The following is a 22,001-nucleotide window of genomic DNA, read 5'->3' as shown; positions in this document are numbered from 1 at the left end:
ATCACAACGATTAGTTTCGGAATTTAGTGTTTCAGTTGAGTCACGGCTTCAGAGCTGCATACTTTAGAATGCATTATCTGTGCAATAAAGAAAAAAGTATATGTTTTATTAAACAAAATAACAAAGATTATATAATAGAGGCATTACAGTTATTACAAATGAAAGGCAAGCATACCATAAATATTACATGATCATGATGTACATTGTCAACCCTTCATACACTAAATAAAAATGAAAGGAAAATGCCTCAAATTAGTTTTACTTCATTGAATATTTAGAATTATTCCAGAAAGAAGTATTACAGCTTAAGACTTGAAAGCTTTGAAAGTCGTTCGGGGTTTAAAAAAGCTATGTTTAAATAAGTAATAACGAATGATTTCCTCTTCTATTTACCAATTCTAGCTGTCCTTATATTAAATTTTACAAACAGTTTTTGTCGATGTTGTTTTTGTTTTTGTCGATGTACAGTTTTGTCGATGTACAGTTTTTGTCGATGTACACACTTCTAGTGTTTTTCTGGTAAACAAAGAGCTTGGAAAACGACAGTGTGTTGTACATAAAAACCCTGATCCAAGCTTCAACTTTAATTTATAGACTATCAATTTACAAATACATATCAATCGGGCAAGAGGTAAAAAAAACAACAAAAAAACTCGCATACTCTGCAATGCTAGCATGTCCTTAAATATCAACGCAATCCATGCAATAGCATGTCCTTTATTTTTCAAGGTTGGGGGCAGTTTACCTCTAGACCAGTGGTTCCCAATCTCAGATACATGTTTTCCCAGGGGTAAATAGAAACTTGGGTGGGGGGAGGGGGAGCAAAAAATATCAGTATGGCGGAATAAATATTTTTGTCATTGACTTTCAACTCCTATGCAGTATGATCGGAGGGAATACGTGTATGTCTGCATGCTATTCATAGGACAGTGAAGAAATATAAAACATACGGATGAAAAATCCGCAAATATAAAAATAAAAGACAACCACTGTTTGTGTTTACTGTGCTAAGATTACCGTATACAGACACAAAACTGTCACAATGACTGACGTTTTTAGTGTGGCAAGCAATCTTCCTCTTCCTTTTTGTTTTGCTCGATCCAATAATTTTACTCTACTTCAGCGCTACGTTCTTTTTGAAGTCAGTAACTTGCAATGTAATTTGCCTGAATATTACAATTCTTAGCTGCTTTGCTACCGTTGTTTTATTTTTTTTTTTTACGTGGCTGTAAATACAAGCCCAGTTACCGAGTGATTGTCTGTCTTCATTTGGATAAGTGGTTTAAAACTGGAACGTTTAAGACCTCTGCTACTACTGAAGACATTGAGCAGGATGAGTTAGCAGCATCTGCAAGGAACAGTTCAAACCAATCTAATTGACAACAGCATTCAGATGAGTGAATCAACGATCATCAAACAGTTAGCGTTAACGAACTGTAAATAAGGAGCGACCCGGCTCAAAAGTAATCGAAACTATAAAAAACTGATTTTTGATCTCAATAAGTATATCAAAAGAATTGGATTTTTATGCTGATTTAAAATATTTAAGTTTGATTAAGTTTTGTCTTACCCATCAAAGGTTACAAGTCAGAAAAATTTGCCTTATTTTCGAAAAAAGGAGTAAACACCCCCTAAAAGTCATAGAATCTGAATAAAAATTACACCGCCAGATTCAGCGTATCAGAGAACCCTGCTGCAGAGGTTTCAACCTTCTATCCGCAAATATGTGGAATTTGTAATTTTTGCCAGAAAGAGCACGGATAGGTGTATTTTTTTTCTTCCCAGGGGTGATCATATCGACCCAGTAGGCCTAGAACATCTGGAGAGGGCCCATTCTAACGGACATTAAAAAGCTCTAGTGCCCTTTTTAAGTGAAAAAAAGATGGACGGCAACTAGGCCCCCTCCCACTCCACTTTTGTCCCAAAATCATTCTATCCAAGTTTTGAGATAGCTATTTCGTTTAGTATTGTTGAAAGGCCTAATAATTATATCTTTGGAGATAACATGGCCCCCCACAGCCCCTGGGGAAATGTTTAAGTTATATAATTTGCCTGTTGTTTACGTATAGTATTTGTTATTGGGAAGTATGCGTGCATTTTTCCGTTGGTTAACTTTTTTAAAAGGGCCGAAAACCTTTAGCGTAAAGAGCAAGGTGTTAAGGTGGGGGAAACTCACCACATATACGTAATAATTTCTAGTCGTAGTTTTAATGTTGCACCTTACTTTTAAACAAGTAACAAGTCAATCTCAGGAAGAGGCATTAATTATAATTTCAGCAGATTGTTCTGTGCGTTCAGAGTTTAAACAAGCAAATCTTACTGAGTTCTGGGCAAGAACAAGGAAATATTGTTTATGGAAAATTTAACCGAGTTAGATTCAATATTGTTTCTGACTTTTACAATAAGTTAAAAGATGTTCTTCTAATTTTGTTGAAATAAGGATTCAAGGTAAATTTATTTTATTTTCTGATATTAAGAATAAATTCAATTTGTCATATATGCTGTATATTTGATTTGTGCCTTAAAAGCTCAGTCTGTATTAAAATGACAAAGAAAATTAAACTAATTCCTTAAGTATTACAGATGTTTAATAGTACCACGATGGAGAGGGTACTCTATAATTGAATTTTTTTAAGAGGTATGGAATGTCAAAAAGGTTGGAGAAACACTGCTTTAAACATATATTTCACGAATGCCGTGAAGGACAAATTTTGTTATTATAGTGTTGACTTGGAAAAAAGAATCTTGCATGAAGGTTCCCAAAAGTAGACTGCTATAGAATATAATTTTAGAACTGTATAACTGTAGCAATGCACTTTTATAAATTCTTCATCTCAGATAAACAAAAGTTAAAACGAAAAGCCTGTTTCATAAATATGAACAGATCTAGAACCATAAGTTTTAACTCGGTGGGCTGCTGAGTCTCAGAACTTCATTAATTGGACACAACATACGAAAAAAACATTCAGAATACAAAACTAGGCTAGCCCATCACTGAAGATGTTTTTGAAATACAAAAAGAACTGAGCCCTTTGTTGTTCTTCTACAAATTTCTGGTAGCCTGTTAGCATTAAAAGGAAGGGAGCACATTGGTGTTGTCCATACAAAAATATGACTGTCTTTGATTTTGAAAGTTGGGGGCACTTCACCTTTAGTCAAAATGTAAATTTATGTTGCTAACACGCCTTCCATGCCCACCATTTCCCTAAACACACCCAATCAAAATTTTGAGATAGCCATTTTGTTCAGCGTAGTTGATTTACAGATAGAAATAATGTTTTTGAGGAGGACCCCCCCCCCCCTTCACAGCCCTCAGGGCAAGGGAGGTAAGTTATGCCCTTAGGGCATATAAGCTTTTTTTATAGAAAGCTTTGTGGTAGAAACTTGAGAAAGGGGTGATTCAATTGGAAACTCAAAGGGCGAGTGCCCTTTTTAATAGTGAAAAGTGATTGGAGGGGCAACTAGCCCCCCTCTCACGCCCACCTTTTCCCCAAACACCTCCAATTAAAATTTTTAGGTAGCCATTTTGCTCAACGTAGTTCAAAATTTTGGAAATTCGATTTTGAGAATGACAAACCCCACACACACACACACCCCTCAGGACTAGGGTTCTAATTTAGGCTTTTGGGGCATATAAGGTTTTTTTTTTAAAAGCGTTGTCGTATAAACATAAAAATTCACTCTTTTTATACTGAACTTTTTAATAGTCGAAAGTGATTGGAAGGCTTGACATTTTTATAGTAAATAGCGATGTAAGTACAATGTATTATTCTTTTTTTTTTAGACCAGGGCACTATGTATCGAAGGAGTTGTCGTAGAAACTTCGAAAAGGGTTTATTTTATTGAAAATTGAAAGGGCTAGTGCCCTTTTTGATAGTTGAAAGTGATTGGAGGGCAACTAATCCCCCTCCCATTTGCCCATTATGTTTAAAAACTAAATGTTACCCTTATATTAAATCATAAAGCACTGTGTTAATCCTAATTCCCAATAAGGCATCTCTGCAGTATCCCAAGAGAGACTGAGGGTATTATGTTCAAACTTTTGGGGCTACTTCTGCTCTTAAAATTTAACCAAATCAAAATAAGTGTAAGTGTATCTAAGCTATCAAAGAGAGTAAACAGATTTTATTGCGAATGGTATCAAGTTTTCTATTTCTGGTCAACTAGAAGAGTTATGATACTAAATTAAAAGCTACTATTTGTGTCCAGATTTTTAAAAGGGTGTATGTTGTTAAAAATTGCTGAATTTTTTTTTCCAGCATACAAATAGCAGGCCAAACTATAAATTCTTTAAAAAAAACGAAGATTTAAACTGTTATTTTCTTTTTCCCTGAAAAGACTATATCAATATAAAACAAACAGAAATTAATTTAAAAAAATTTTTTAAAAAATTAAGTTTTTCAAAGAAAAGTAAAGAACTCCATTAAACCAAAAATAAAATCAATAATCTACCAAGCGTGAAACTACCACAAATCAGCATCGATAAATAAATGAAACCCAAAACGAACAGTGATTATAATAAATAACCGAGTCAAATTCAAAACGAGCAGAAATTAACATGAGTAGGGCCCAAAACCCCTATCCCTTCCCAAGGCCAGAACATAATTTTCACTTTACTGAAAAAAAAATAAATGAATGAGCATTGTCAGTTTAATATACATCTACTGATATTTATTAATCCAAATTTTAATATTATTTGATTTATTAGTTATAAAAGTAAAAACATTTATATTTTTTTAAGTCCATTCCTGAAGTATCTATGATACCTCAGGAATGGACAAGGAACTTTAAGTTTAAAACTTTCAGGGCATGTTGAAAGGGATGTTTGGTTAATATTTGTCTATAATTGTAGTCAAAACGGCTTCAGCTCTATAGAAGTTGTATTTTACAACTATTATTCAGATTTGTTGCAAAATTCTGTCCAAAAATAGAACTAGCAAGCCTAATTTGTGATTCTTAAGCAGAAAAAAAAACTTTTAATAATATTTTCTATTAACCAATGAAAAACCATGCCAACTAAAATGAACAGAATTTAATAAAAAAAACTTCTCTGCAAAAACAATTTTTCAATGAAAAGTGAAGAGCCACATTAAGCCAAGCATGATCAAAAATAAAGTCAAATAGTAATTCAAGTAGAAAATGAGCATAAATCGCTACCAACAAATAAGTTATCACAAAAACGAAAAGAAATTACAATAAAAGACCAAGTGAAACTTACAACGAACAAAAAGTACCACAAACAGGAGTAAGAATAACTCCCCTATAGATTATATAGATATATAATATAGATTATATAGATCTATAAGATTATATAGACAGTATAATATATATTATACTGCCAACCTACCCTGCATTAGTATTTTCAGCAATCTTAGTTATTAAGATGATTTTCTGTCTTTTTTGTTGTTGATATTATGACTAATAAAAGCACACAGATCAAAATCAAAATTATTCTCAGTTAACAACGGTCTGGTCCTTAATAACGGTTTGCGTTTTATTATGGTAATTTTTTCGATTATCTCACTTATGAGATAGTTAAGAGACATACTTTAAGAATCAGAATTTGATCCTGAACCCGAATAAAACATTCATTTCCTTCGGAAATGAACTTAATCTCTTTCCCCCAATTTGGCAATATATATCCCGAGTAAATATTTCAACATTGTGTATTTTTTCTTCTTCCTGGGAAAAAATGTATATATATATATATATATATATATGTATATATATATATATATATATATATATATATATATATATATATATATATATATATATATATATATATATATATATATATATATATATATATATATATATATATATATATAATCCTTTTGTATGTAAAATATATCTATGTAATTTAAATACAAAGTGTTTTATTGTGTTTTCTTTGTGGGAAAGGAAGTGAAAAACGTTGGAGGTTAATGACCTGAGGTTTATTGTCGCAGGATGTGTCACATGCTAAAGACGCTAAAGTTACGACAAAATTTTGAAGATTTTTGAGATTCAAAACTCCATTGTTCTTGATATAGGGTTACAGGAAATAACATCAATCACAATTTTACGTTTTTATTTTTGTATATTACAAACAGATTATTTTAGCTTGCGGTTACAAGGTTATATGAAAAATAATAGTTCAGATTTGGTTACGATCGTAGATATTTGCATAAAACTGAATATTATTTCAAGAATTACCAGGTATTTTTTATTTGGAAAGCCGATACACATCATTTTCTTCTTTTCTAAAATTTTCATGATTATCGAGAGTAAGCTATCCTTTCGCTTGGCATTGATTTTTTTACACTATCCATTAAGCCCTGCTCTGGTGACAGAAACTCAAATTGCAAAGCCAACTTGTGTATAAATGTTTACGAACTTACCAACGTTAAGTGGCCTAAAAAACTCCAAATTATACATTTGGGACTTCATTTTAAACTGAATAGGCATAGCCAGGGATGTATGGATAATTTTTGCGTAATTTCCTCAATAATTATATAATTACCTTGGGTTCAACTATTCTTTCCTTTACCATGATCTTTTCCTTAACTTTAAATGTCTCTAGTTCAAGAACTACTTTACTTATTTGTATGCTCATAAGGGGTGTAGGCATTAGGCCCCCTCCGATATTCCCCCTGGATAATTCCTGATGTTCACTAAAAGGGAAATTGAAAGTTCTACTGTTTAAGTCAGAGGCGCCCTATATAATCACGTCGCCTATAATAAATAGCCATGAGGGTTAAATGTATTAATATGTTTATTTTTGTCCCAGAGGCACTTGATATAGGGATGGTCGTATAAACTTGGGATTAAACTCATTTGATTGCAAATTAGTTTTCAAGTGCCCTTTTTAAGAGTCAAAAGTGATTGAAGGGTAACAAGCCAACCGCCACATTGTTTTTTTTCCTCAAACGCATCCGATTCAAATTTTGAGATAGCCATTTTGTTCAAAATAGTCCAAAGGTCAGATAACCATTCCTCTGGTTTAGGCAACCCCCCCCCCTTTCATCTCGAGGGCCTGGACTGTAAGCTATGCAAGTTGCCCATTGTTAAGACTTCTGGGAATGTTTCTGGTCTACGCTGTTATTATGAAAGTAAGGAGTAACATTAAACCCTCAAATGAATAAAATTTATTCCGTATAGGAGGAGGACCTCCCCTTCCTCATGGCCGTGTGGAGGATGCTCATTCTAGTCCTTTTTTAAGTCAAAGGTGATTGGAGACCAATCAGCTCTAAAAATATTTTTGATATCGGCTCCTTTTATTACCCCTTAGGGCATCTGGTCGACATTTTGAGGTACTTGTTTTATACTTTGTTCCAGGGGGGGGGGTAACGGTGGCTCCCCTTAAATTTATAGGTTAAAAATACTTGTTTGTCTTGGTTTTTCTTTATCGGGTCTTGGACTAGAGTATAGCTTTCAAACAAATCACAGCTACAAATTGTTTTAGTAGATTTCCGAACCATTCAACAAAATCCCTGATCCATGAGTCGCCTTGATCCAGTAAACAAGCCTGAAAGTTTCAAGCTAAAAAAAAAAAAAAAAAAAAAAAAGAAGTTGCCCGTTTTGGTCTAAGAAAGTATTGAAATGGTTCGACATATATGCATCATATTGAACAAATGCAACAAAATATTTTACCAAACATGAAAAATTTTCATTGCATACAAGCAAGGCCGTACCCAGGATTTTTTTTTGGAGAGGGTTTTAGTCAGTTTTTTTTGGTGGGGGGGGGTTACACAAAAACAAAACTCGTACCACACCTACACAATTTGTTTAAGGCCCTTTGTGTGATGTCTGTCGTGTAAGAATAATATGGCAAAAGCGGTTCACACCCCCCTAACCACCCCCCTCTGGGGCCGGCCTTGCATACAAGTAATTTTACTAAATTTGGTCTCAATACACTAAATTTTGCCCGATTTGGTATGAATGTATTGAAAAGATGCAGCACACTTTTGCCAGAACATCAAGGTATTTTTCCATTCATTGTTTTGATGTCAAGAGGAAAACAGAAAAAAAAAGTTTTCCAAGTACTTAGGAGCGTAGCTCTCAATAGGCTAGAGAATAAAATTTTTGGTCCATATGGGCAAACTTAATATTTTTCAGGTGCACGTTTTCTACGTTAAGGTCAATTTGGAACAAGGACGTGTAATGATAGAAAAAGAACGTTGCCCTGTTGGAAACCCTTTCTTGTTGAACAACCATTGCTAAACAGAAGTCCTGGCTAAAATCATGGTTCAGTACTGTTTTGTCGTGGTTTACCTTATCACAGTTACATTCTCTTGATTTTTTAAAGTTCATTTTGAATTTTTACAGTCGCAGATATTTCAAAGTTCATTTTGAATTTCTTTCGTTGACATGCAGGAGTTTGAATAATTCAGTAGTATTTTGTAGTGATTTACCTTTTCACAGTTACATTTTCTTTATTTTTCAAAGTTCATTTTGTATTTCTTTCTTTGAAATGCACGAATTGGAATATTTCAGTAGTGTTTTGTCGTGGTTTACCTTTTCACAGTTACATTCTCTTAATTTTTCAAAGTTCATTTTGAATTTTTTTGGTTGAAATGCAAGAGTTGGAATGTTTAAATAGTATTTTGTTGTACTTTACCTTGTCACAGATACATTCGCTTGATTTTTCAAAGTTCATTTTGAATTTATTTCAGTGAAATGCAAGAGTTAGAATATTTTAGTAGTGTCTTGTTGTGGTTTACCTTGTCTCTATTACATTTTCTTGATTTTTCAAAGCTCATTTTGTATTTCTGTCATTAAAATGTAAGAGTTTTAATATTTCAGTATTCTTTTTGTAGTGGTTTACCTTGTCACAGTTACATTCTCTTGATTTTTCAAAGTTGATTTTGAATTTCTTTAGTGAAATTCATGAGTTGGAATATTTCAGTAGTGTTTTGTCGTGGTTTACATTGTCACAGTTACATTGTATTGATTTTTAAAAGTTAATATTTAATTTATTTCGTTGAATTGCAAGAGTTGGAATATTTCAGTAGTGTTTTGTCGTGGTTTACCGTCTCACAGTTACATTCTCTTGATTCTTGAAAGTTCATTGTGGATTTCTTTCATTGAAATGTGTTTTGTTGTGCTTTACCTTGTCACAGTTACATTCTCTTGATTTTTCAAAGTTCATTTTGGATTTCTTCCGTTGAAATGCAAGAGTTAGAATATTTCAGTAGAGTTTTGTTGTGCTTTACCTTGTCACAGTTACATTCTTTTGATTTTTCAAAGTTCATTTTTGATTTCTTTTGTAAAATGCAAAATATGGAATATTTAAGTGGGGTTTTGTCGTGGTTTACCTTTTCATAGTTATATTCTCTTGATTTTCCAAAGTTCATTTTGAATTTCTTTCCTACGTACGCGCGCGTACGTAGGAAAGAAATTCAAAATGAACTTTGAAACTGTGACATGGTAAACCACGACAAAACACTACTGAAATATTCCAACTCTTGCATTTTACAAAAAAAATCCAAAATGAACTTTGAAAAATCAAGAGAATGTAACTGTGACAAGGTAAAGCACAACAAAGCACATTTCAATGATAGAAATCCACAATGAACTTTGAAAAATCAAGAGAATGTAACTGTGTAATGGTAAACCACGACAAAACACTACTGAAATATTCCAACTCTTGCATTTCACGAAAGAAATTCAAAATGAACTTTGAAAAATCAAGAGAATGTAACTGTGACAAGGTAAACCACGACAAAACACTACTGAAATATTCCAACTCTTGCATTTCAGCGTAAGAAATCCAAAATGAACTTTGAAAAATCAAGAGAATGTAACTGTGACAAGGTAAACCACGACAAGATACTAATAAAATATTCCAACTCTTGCAATTCAATCAAAGAAATTCAAAATGAACTTTGAGAAATCAAGAGAATGTATCTGTGACAAGGTAAAGTACAACAAAATACTACTGAAATATTCCAACTCTTGCATTTCAACGAAAGAAATCCAAAATGAACTTTGAAAAATTAAGAGAATGTAACTGTGACAAGGTAAAGCACAACAAGACACTACTGAAATATTCCAACTCTTGCATTTCAAGGAAAGAAATCCAAAATGAACTTTGAAAAATCAAGAGAATGTAACAGTGACAAGGTAAAGCACAACAAGACACTACTGAAATATTCCAACTCTTGCATTTCAAAGAAAGAAATTCAAAATAAACTTTGAAAAATCTGAGAATTTAAAAATCCAAAATGAGCTTTGAAAAATCAAGAGAATGTAACTTTGACAAGGTAAACCCCGACAAAACACTACTGAAATATTCCAACTCTTGCATTTCAAGGAATGAAATCTAAAATGAACTTTGAAAAATCAAGAGAATGTAACTGTGACAAGGTAAATCACGACAAGACACTACTAAAATATTCTAACTCTTGCATTTCAATGAAAGAAATTCAAAATGAACTTTGAGAAATCAAGAGAATGTATCTGTGACAAGGTAAAGTACAACAAAATACTACTGAAATATTCCAACTCTTGCATTTCAACGAAAGAAATTCAAAATGAACTTTGAAAAATTAAGAGAATGTAACTGTGACAAGGTAAACCACGACAAGACACAACTGAAATATTCCAACTCTTGTATTTCAACGAAAGAAATCCAAAATGAACTTTGAAAAATCAAGAGAATGTAACAGTGACAAGGTAAAGCACAACAAGACACTACTGAAATATTCCAACTCTTGCATTTCAAAGAAAGAAATTCAAAATAAACTTTGAAAAATCTGAGAATGTAAAAATCCAAAATGAGCTTTGAAAAATCAAGAGAATGTAACTTTGACAAGGTAAACCACGACAAAACACTACTGAAATATTCCAACTCTTGCATTTCAAGGAATGAAATCCAAAATGAACTTTGAAAAATCAAGAGAATGTAACTGTGATAAGGTAAACCATAACAAAACACTACTGAAATATTCCAACTCTTGCATTTCAACGAAAGAAATCCAAAAATGAACTTTGACAAATCAAGAGAATGTAACTGTGACAAGGTAAACCACGATAAAACACTATTGAAATATTCCAACTCTTGCATTTCAAGGAAAGAAATCCAAAATGAAATTTGAAAAATCAAGAGAATGTAACTGTGACAAGGTAAGCCACGACAAAAAACTACTGAAATATTCCGACTCTTGCATTTCAAGGAAAGAAATCCAAAATGAAGTTTGAAAAATCAAGAGAATGTAACTATGACAAGGTAAACCACGATAAAAAACTATTAAAATATTCCAACTCTTGCATTTCATGAAAGAAATTCAAAATGAACTTTGAAATATCAAGAGAATGTAAAAATCCAAAATGAACTTTGAAAAATCAAGAGGATGTAACTGTGACAAGTTAAACCAAGACAAAACACTACTGAAATATTCCTACTCTTGTATTACAATGAAAGAAATTCAAAATGAACTTTGAAAAATTAAGAGAATGTAACTGTGACAAGGTAAACCATAACAAAACACTACTGAAATATTCCAACTCTTGCATTTCAAGGAAAGAAATCCAAAATGAGGTGTGAAAAATCAAGAGAATGTAACTGTGACAAGGGAAACCACGATAAAACACTATTGAAATATTCCAATTCTTGAATTTCAAGGAAAGAAATCCAAAATGAACTTGGAAAAATCAAGAGAATGTAACTGTGACAAGGTAAACCACGACAAAACACTACTGAAATATTCCAATTCTCGCATTTCACGAAAGAAATTCAAAATGAACTTTGAAAAATCAAGAGAATGTAAAAATCCAAAATGAACTTTGAAAAATCAAGAGAATGTAACTGTGACAAGGTAAACCATGACAAAACACTTCTGAAATATTTAAACTCTTGAATTTCAAGGAAAGTAATCCAAAATGAACTTTGAAAAATCAAGAGAATGTAACTGTGACAAGGTAAACCATAACAAAACACTACTGAAATATTCCAACTCTTGCATTTCAACGAAAGAAATCTAAAAATAAACTTTTGAAAAATCAAGAGAATTTAACTGTGACAAGGTAAACCACGACAAAACACTACTGAAATATTCTAACTGTTGCATTTCAAGGAAGGAAATCCAAAATGAACTTTGAAAAATCAAGAGAATGTAACTGTGACAAGTTAAACCACTACAAAACACTACTGAAATATTTCAACTCTTGCATTTCACGAAATAAATTAAAAATGAACTATTAAAAATAAATAGAATTTAAATGTGAAAAGCTAAAGCACAACAAAACACTACTGAAATATTCCAACTCTTGCATTTCAACGAAAGAAATCCTAAATGAACTTTGAAAAATCAAGAGAATGTAACAGTGACAAGGTAAAGCACAACAAGACACTACTGATATATTCCAACTCTTGCATTTCAACGAAAGAAATCCAAAATGAACTTTGAAAAATCAAAAGAATGTAAAAATCCAAAATGAACTTTGAAAAATCAAGAGAATGCAACTTTGACAAGGTAAACCACGACAAAACACTACAGAAATATTCCAACTCTTGTATTTCAAGGAAAGAAATCAAAAATGAACTTTGAAAATCAAGAGAATGTAACTGTGACAAGGTAAACCATAACAAAACACTACTGAAATATTCCAACTCTTGCATTTCAACGAAAGAAATTCAAAAATGAAATTTGAAAATTCAAGAGAATGTAACTGTGACAAGGTAAACCATAACAAAACACTACTGAAATATTCAAACTCTTGCATTTCAAGGAAAGAAATCCAAAAAATGAACTTTGAAAAATCAAGATAATGGAACTGTGACAAGGTAAACCACGACAAAACACTACTAAAATATTCCAACTCTTGCATTTCAACGAAAGAAATCCAAAATGAACTTTGAAAAAACAAAAGAATGTAACTGTGACAATGTAAACCATAACAAACACTACTGAAATATTCTAACTTTTGCATTTCAAGGAAAGAAATCCAAAATGAACTTTGAAAAATCAAGAGAATGTAACTGTGACAAGGTAAACCACGACAAAACACTACTGAAATATTCCAACTCTTGCATTTCAAGGAAAGAAATCCAAAATGAACTTTGAAAAATCAAGAGAATGTAACTGTGACAAGGTAAACCACGACAAAACACTACTGAAATATTTCAACTCTTGCATTTCAAGGAATGAAATCCAAAATGAACTTTGAAAAATCAAGAGAATGTAACTGTGATAAGGTAAACCATAACAAAATACTACTGAAATATACCAACTCTTTCATTTCAAGGAAATAAATCCAAAAATGAACTTTGACAAATCAAGAGAATGTAACTGTGACAAGATAAAACATGACAAAACACTACTGAAATATTTAAACTCTTGCGTTTCAAGGAAAGAAATCAAAAATGAACTTTGAATAATCAATAGAATGTAACTGTGACAAGGTAAACCACGACAAAACACTACTGAAATATTCCAACTCTTGCATTTCAAGGAAAGAAATCCAAAATGAAGTTTGAAAAATCAATAGAATGTAACTGGGACAAGGTAAACCACGATAAAACACTATTGAAATATTCCAACTCTTGCATTTCATGAAAGAAATTCAAAATGAACTTTGAAAAATCAAGAGAATGTAACTGTGACATGGTAAACCACGACAAAACAGTACTGAAACATTCCAACTCTTGCATTTCACGAAAGAAATTCAAAATGAACTTTGAAAAATCAAGATAACGTAAAAATCCAAAATGAACTTTGAAAAATCAAGAGTATGTAACTTTGACAAGGTAAACCAAGACAAAACACTAATGAAATATTCCAACTCTTGTATTACAATGAAAGAAATTCAAAATGAACTTTGAAAAATTAAGAGAATGTAACTGTGACAAGGTAAACCACGACAAAACACTACTGAAATAATCTAAGTCTTGCATTTCAATGAAAGAAATCCAAAATGAACTGTGAAAAATCAAGAGAATGTAACTGTGACAAGGTAAACCATAACAAAACACTACTGAAATATTCCAACTCTTGCATTTCAACGAAAGAAATCCAAAAATGAACTTTAAAAAATCAAGAGAATGTAACTGTGACAAGGTAAACCACGACAAAACACTACTGAAATATATCAACTCTTGCATTTCAAGGAAAGAAATCCAAAATGAGCTTTGAAAAATCAAGAGAATGTAACTGTGACAAGGGAAACCACGATAAAACACTATTGAAATATTCCAACTCTTGAATTTCACGAAAGAAATTCAAAATGAACTTGGAAAATCATGAGAATGTAACTGTGACAAGGTAAACCACGACAAAACACTACTGAAATATTCCAACTCTTGCATTTCACGAAAGAAATTCAAAATGAACTTTGAAAAATCAAGAGAATTTAAAAATCCAAAATGAACTTTGAAAAATCAAGAGAATGTAACTGTGACTAGGTAAACCATGACAAAGCACTACTGAAATATTTCAACTCTTGCATTTCAAGGAAAGAAATCCAAAATGAACTTTGAAAACTCAAGAGAATGTAACTGTGACAAGGTAAACCATAACAAAACACTACTGAAATATTCCAACTCTTGCATTTCAACGAAAGAAATCTAAAAATAAACTTTTTAAAAATCAAGAGAATTTAACTGTGACAAGGTAAACCACGACAAAACACTACTGAAATATTCCAATTCCTGCATTTAGAGTAAAGAAAATAAAAATTGAACTTCGTAATATAAAAATAATGTAAGTTTGAAACGGTAAAGACCGATAATACAATACTGAAATATTCAAAATCTTGCATTTCAAGAAAGAAATTCAAAATGATCTTTGAAAAATCCAGAGCATATAACAGTGATATGGTAAACCACGACAAAACACTACTGAAATATTCCAACTCTTGAATTTAACGAAAGAAATTCAAAATGAACTTTGAAAAATCAAGAAAATGTAACTGTGACAAGGTAAAGCAAAACAAAACAGAACTGCGATATTCCAACTCTTTGATTTCAACGAAAGAAATCCAAAATGAACTTTGAAAAATCAAGAGAATGTAACTGTGACAAGGTAAACCATACCAAAACAGTAAACCATACATCCAAAAGAATGTAAAAATCCAAAATGAACTTTTAAAAATCAAGAGAATGCAACTGTGACAAGGTAAACCATGACAAAACACTACTGAAATATTCCAACTCTTGCATTTCAACGAAAGAAATCCAAAATTAACTTTGAAAATCAAGAGAATGTAACCTTGACAAGGCAAACCATGACAAAACACTTCTGAAATATTCCACTCTTGCATTTCAACTAAAGAAATCCAAAAATGAACTTTGAAAAATCAAGAGAATGTAACTGTGACAAGGTAAACCATAACAAAACACTACTGAAATATTCCAACTCTTGCATTTAAATTAAATAAACCCAAAATGAACTTTGAAAAATCAAGTGAATGTAAGATTGACAAGGTTAACCACTCCAAAAAACAACTGAAATATTCCAAGTATTGCATTTAAACGAAAGAGATCCAAAATTAACTTCGAAAAAAAAATAGAATATAAATGTGACAATGTAAACCATAACAAACACTACTGAAATATTCCAACTCTTGCATTTCAACGAAAGAAATCCCAAAATGAACTTTGAAAAATCACGAGAATGTAGCTGTGACAAGGTAACCCACGACAAAACACTACTGAAATATTCCAACTCTTGCATTTCAAGGAAACAAATCCAAACTGAGCTTTGAAAAATCAAAAGAATGTAATTGTGACAAGGTAAACCACGACAAAACACTACTGAAATATTCCAACTCTTGAATTTCAATGAAAGAAATCCAAAATGAACTTTGAAAAATCAAGAGCATGTAACTGTGACAAGGTAAACCACGATAAAACACTACTGAAATATTCCAACTCTTGCATTTCATGAAAGAAATTCAAAATGAACTTTGAAAAATCAAGAGAATGTAACTGTGACATGGTAAACCACGACAAATTACTACTGAAATATTCCAACTCTTGCTTTTCACGAAAGAAATTCAAAATGAACTTTGAAAAATCAAGAGCATGTAACTGTGACAAGGTAAAGCACAGCAAAGCACTACTGAAATATTCCAACTCTTGCATTTCAACAAAAGAAATCCAAAATGAACTTTGAAAAAAATCAAGAGAATGTAACTGTGACAAGGTAAAGCACAACAAGACACTACTGAAATATTCCAACTCTTGCATTTCAACGAAAAAAATTCAAAATGAACTTTGAAAGATTAAAAGAATGTAACTGTGACAAGGTAAACCACGACAAAACACTACTGAAATAATCCAACTCTTGCATTTCAATGAAAGAAATTCAAAATGAACTTTGAAAAATCAAGAGAATGTAAAAATCCATTATTTTTCGATCCAAAAATGGACTTAAGTTTCACATTTGAACCAGAGAATTGTATTTTCCATAATTTTCTTACAAAAAACTAGAGTTTACGGTCAAAAACCTTTATTCACTCAGATTTTACAGAAATGGTTTATTTTTCGTTCCAAACAGGGACTTAAGTTTCACATTTTAAATCTACGTTCGTAATGAATGATACTTGTTATCAGAAAAAATGTCAATTGCAAAAAAAAATAATAATAAAAAAAAATGGGGGGAGGGAGTCAAAAAGTTGGAGGGGAGGGGGCACCCTGCGAGTTTGGGGATAGGGGACCTTTGGGGGGTTGATTTCTCTGCTGGTTAGGGTCATTGGTGCTTATGATCCTTGATGGTTCGTACTCACATACACCTTACTACTTGATTTGCAAGGATTTCTATGGTTTGTTCTGAATTTCATTATTAAAATTATTTTCTTGCCATCTACATCTCTCTTGGTATCAACTTTTTAGTATACTATAACGTTGGACCCTATTTTAAACTGACAACACTGTTCAAACACAACTTGTGTATTATACAGAACAAATTGGAGAGGTAAAGCTAGGTCAACTCACAATTTCATTCTATCATCATCAACCATTTTCACAGATTGATGTTGTCTCAAATTTATAACAAATTGCCTGAGTTAACAACCCCGAGGGGTTACCTTAACTGATAATTTGTTTAACCCTTTTTTTCCCACCTTCATACAATCCAAAACGCAAATCCCTTACCCCTTTTTGCAAATGTCAATCAAAAAATTCTGATTGTAGCATCCAATTTTTTAATAACAAACTACTATCAAGTTATACTCCAATCCGCAAATCCCTTACCCTTTTTTGCAAATGTCAATCAAACAATTATCACTGTAGGATCCAATTTTTTAATAAAAAACTACCCTTGATTTACATTCCAATTCGCAAATCACTTACCCCTTTTTGCAAATGTCAATCAAACAATTCTCATTGTAGCATCCAATTTTTTAATAACAAACTACTCTCGAGTTAAGGCAATCTTCCAAAAAATCAGAAAAACCAGTCGCTTTTTGGCAATGTCCATGTGATATTGTAGTGTCTCAGGGGTGGGTTTTTCTTGTCCTGTTTCTTGTACCGTTAGAATATATAGAATAGATATCAGGCGTAGATTTTTCTTGTACAATTCTTGTGTAATTGCATGTGTACTTTCATGTATCCCTGAAACCTTTAGAATAGATACTACTTATAACAATTCCTAACCATTCATGAGCCTCAACAGTGTCAACAGACACTGTCTGTTGACACTGTCTGACAGACACTGTCTGTTGACACTGTCTGACAGACACACTGTCTGTCAACAGACAGTGTCAACAGCTTCAACAGAGGATTTTCTATAAACTATTATTGATGAATATCTGACGACAAGAAGGTGCATAGTGCATTTGATCAACTTTATCTGAGCTTGCTAGTATTGCTAAAATAAGACGAAGAATATTATGAAAACAAATGGACAAAAATAGAGAATGAACCACGACTTCACGTGATTTATCTAATGTAGAAATGATAAGGTTGAATTTGTTGATCCTGCCAAATCTATTGATATTGAAGCATAATATTAGTGTCACTTTGAACTCTCTCTCTCTCTCAATAACATGGGAACGAGTTTCTATTTGACACTAGTAGACCTAAAAAGTGAGCGCCCTAACCTAAAACGCTATAAAATGATGTTTAGTGTTTAGCTCCTCCCTTATAATTTCTTCTTTTTTGGTGCTTGTTTCATTCAAAACCAACAATACTCTTTCCTGCTGAGGCTCATAAAAGGCTTGGGCCAGTGGCGCATATAGCAGTTATATGACTTAGAATTGAATACAAGCTACTGGAAACTTAGTCATTTTACTTTTCCTGGTTACATAACCAATTATAATAGAGCGAAAATTTATATAGATCTATCAAGTATAAATGTACACCTACCTAAAGCAAGCAACCATACCTGCATTACGGATAAAATTTCTCTCTAAAAAAGAAGAAAAATCAAATCGATGTTTGATGCTCTGAATCTATATTTTCCATCCCAGCAATGCTGATTTGCAATGTTTTCGTCGTCAGGTAAGAATGCCAAAAATAAGAACATCACCATCAAAGGAGCATCAAATAAGCAAGGAGCTGTAAGTAAGGAGCGGCTCGGGCCAATAGTAAAAAAAACTAAAGAAGTGAACTTGGATTACAATTAAAACATCAAAAGAATTTTTTTATGCTGATTCCAAATGTATAAAATTCATTAGGCTCGATGTTACCCCATCAAAAGCTTCGAACCTGAGAAAATTTGCCTACTACTACTACTAACTCACCGCAGCAAAAAGCCGCCTGATGCCAACACACAGGCTTCTCTTCCACCCCAATCTATTCAATACCCCTAGCCCCCCTCAAAAAGTTCCCATATCACTTCTTACGACATCCTCCCACCCCATCTGAGGACGACTTGCTTTTCGTTTGGCCCTAGACTGTTGGCCAACAAGGACAATCTTTGGCATTCTGACTTTCTTCATCCGCAGAACGTGTCCTAGCCACCTCATCCTTGTCCGCATTATAGCCCTTCAAAGCGAGATTGAACTACATTTTTCGCACAGCTTACTATTGAGTCTGTCGGGTACTCAAAACAATCCGTAGTTAATTTCGCTGGAAAATATCTAGAATTTCTCCTCTGTTTTTTGGTGCGCCCACGCTTCAGAACCATACTTGACCACTGTCGTCTCTGTAGCTTCCAATATTATTTCGCTAAGACCATATAGTTTTTTTCTTAAAACCTTATCTACAGCATCTCTAAGTCTAAAAAGTAACATCACAGTAAGTGATTTGGTTCCCATAGAAACCAAGCTAATGGCTGCACAATAACCACACTCACTCTTATCACCTTTCTTATGGAGGGGTTTAATTAGAGTCTTCCTTAAATTGCTAAGTGCTTCCCCGTTTTCAAAATTCATGTTAATAATTTTCAATAACTTATCTCTAACCTCACAACCATCATATAAAAAAAAACTCATTTACCTCACTATCAGCACCTGGGGCCTTATTATTTTTTAATCCTTTTAGTACTGTTGCTAATTCTTCCTCAACAAAATAAATCCTCCTTCCCATCCAAAGTGTCACAAACAATTTTATTTTTGTTTCTGTATCTTTTCCTGTAACTCTATCATGGTTTAGCACATTCTCAAAATGTTCTACCCACCTCTTTTTAACTCTTTCCTTCTCACCAATTGCGCCCCGTTCCTATCTTAACCAGGACAAGTCCAGATTGACTATTCCCTCTTAATTTATTGACATGCCTGTACCATATTTTACTATTATGCCGTCTGGCTTCGGCAGATCTTCGGCAATTTTATCCACGGTCTCCACTTCACACCTACTTAATTCATATTTTAGCTTTCTTCACTTTCTTTACATTCCTTTTACTTTTGAATGATCTGTCACTCAAATAGTTCTTGTATCTTAATGTTTGAGTTAACTAGGTTGATTCATTTGATGTGTCATAAAATAATGCTTAGTGACGTATAGTTTTGCGTCAGATATCAAACAGTTCGTGGTAACGATCTGTAAGTAAGGAGCGACCCGGCTCCATAGTAACCAAATTCTAAAAAAAACGGAATTTTGATACCAATAGATAGATCAAGAGAATCGGATTTTTATGCTGATTTCAAACATATAAGTCTCATCAAGTTTAGTCTTACCTTATCAAAAGTTACGAGCTTGAGAAAATAAGCCTTATTTTCTAAAGATGGTTGAACCACCCCCTATAAGTCATAAAACCTTCATGAAAATCACACCTTCAGATTCAGCGTATCAGTGAACCTTACTTTAGTGGTTTCAATATTTAACAATGGAGAATTTTGAATTTTTTTGCCAGAAGAAAGATCATGGATGCGTGTTTATTTTTTCGTTTTTTTCCCTAGGGGTGATCGTATCGACCCCGTGGTTCTAGAATATCGCGAAAGGGTTCATTTGAACGGAAATTAAACGTTTTAGTGCCCTTTTTATGTGACCGAAAAATTGGAGGGCAGCTAGACCCCCCTCCCACGCTCTTTTTTCCCAAAGTCACCTCATTAAAAATTTTAGATAGCCATTTTGTTAAGCATGGTCGAAAAATCTAATAACTATGTCTTTGAGGATGACTTAATCCCCCAGAGTCTCCAGGGGAAGGGCTGAAAGTTATGAACTTTGCCCATTGTTTACATATAGTATTGGTTATTGGGATGTATACAAACTTTTTCAGGTGAGATCTTTTTCTGGCGGGGAGTAGGGGGGAGGGGTCTACATAGGAGGATATTTCCATGGAGGGAGTTTTTATGGGGAAAGGGACATTTCTATGAAGGGGGTGCCGGATTTCCCAATATTATTTATAGAATGATCATAAGTGAAATAAAAACAAGTTTTTCAACTGAAAGTAAGGAGCAAGATTAAAACTTAAAACGAACAGAAATTATTATGTATATTGGAGGGTTCCTCCCTAGTCAATACATCGCTCTTTGCGCTAAAGTTTTTTTTTCAGTACTTTCAAAAGAGCTATTTATACTAATTAAACGGCCTTTGTGATTCAGGGCTCATTTTTAAAGAATTGGAATAAAATTCGAACTTTAGCGCAAAGAGCGAGGTATTGACTAGAGGGCGAAACCCCAATATACGTAATAATTTCTGTTCGTTTTAAGTTTTAACAATGCTCCTTACTTTCAGTTGAAAAAAACTTGTCTTTTTTATCTAATTATATAGAGGGGCAATAAGTATTGTGTCAGTGGAGAGGGGCATGCCTAAAAAACCGTGCTTCAATACCCAAATTGTCTAACACTCCACGATCCTTCAGATAAATATAGACAGAGGTATGGGGGGGGGGGTAGGAGTTAATCTGTCATCTCCGTTCATTTAGACTAAGCCTGAATAAGGATGCTGCGAGGTGATACCTCCCTTCTTATTGCAGAGAAATGTTTGTGATACTTATTTCAAAGCTTCATTTAACGAAACTGATTTGCTTCGTATTTCATACTATTATATATTTGGGTATGTAAGTGCGCATCAACTATTATGAAGGAGGAGCGGTGGTTCATTATGATACCTGGTCTTTGTTTACACTACGACCCATTTTTGGAATTCCAGCCTCCATTTGGATATGAAATCCACGTGCCCAATTTATCTGAGCTAATAAAGTCCTCTTTTTAAGGTGCCGTTACGTCTTGTGGTTCTCCACCATCCATAATTAACGGACTGGGGAATATAATTCAAATGGATCAAAGACAGATTGGACATTTTTTAAACGAATATCAAGGATCTGAAGGGATTTTAGCTAACGAACCTGAATCCTATTCAATAGGTGAGTTTCTATTAATGATGTTTCAAAGGGCCAATTATTAGTTCATTTTCTTTTCTTTCCGCTTTTTTCTTTTAGCACTGCGTATTTTTTCCTCGTACCAAGTCAATGATTGAATAATTAAAAAAAAGTCTATGGGATGTATAATTTTACTCACGATTTCTAACCCCGAAATGGATTCATTCAGTCCATCTATAGTGAGGGACGTTATTTAGCCTAAAATTACGTTACCTAGGCAGCGTGAAGTTTTGGAGTAGTCTTTATTTAGTGTCGAAGAGCCTGGGGAAAAAAACTTCTTTACTTAGTCAACGTAGTTTCTTGGCTCTAACA

General features: G+C 33.0%; 1 protein-coding gene across 1 annotated transcript in view; it reads left to right on the top strand.

Annotated features, from left to right (window-relative positions):
• The window catches only part of LOC148950318 (uncharacterized), a 227,415-nt gene that overhangs the window by 70,588 nt on the left and 134,826 nt on the right, over positions 1 to 22,001 (top strand). Inside the window, exon 6 of the mRNA XM_089091838.1 lies at positions 21,525 to 21,674. Within this exon, the coding sequence (XP_088947964.1) occupies positions 21,525 to 21,674 (150 nt within the window). The remainder of the gene's footprint in view (positions 1 to 21,524; positions 21,675 to 22,001) is intronic.

This window comes from Artemia sp. Qi Xiang Cuo, chromosome 7 (genome assembly GCF_049724085.1).
Source record: "Artemia sp. Qi Xiang Cuo chromosome 7, ASM4972408v1, whole genome shotgun sequence".
Taxonomy (NCBI): Eukaryota; Metazoa; Arthropoda; class Branchiopoda; order Anostraca; family Artemiidae; genus Artemia; species Artemia sp. Qi Xiang Cuo.
Note: the sequence above shows the minus strand (reverse complement) of the source record. Positions and strands in the feature narration are given on the sequence as shown.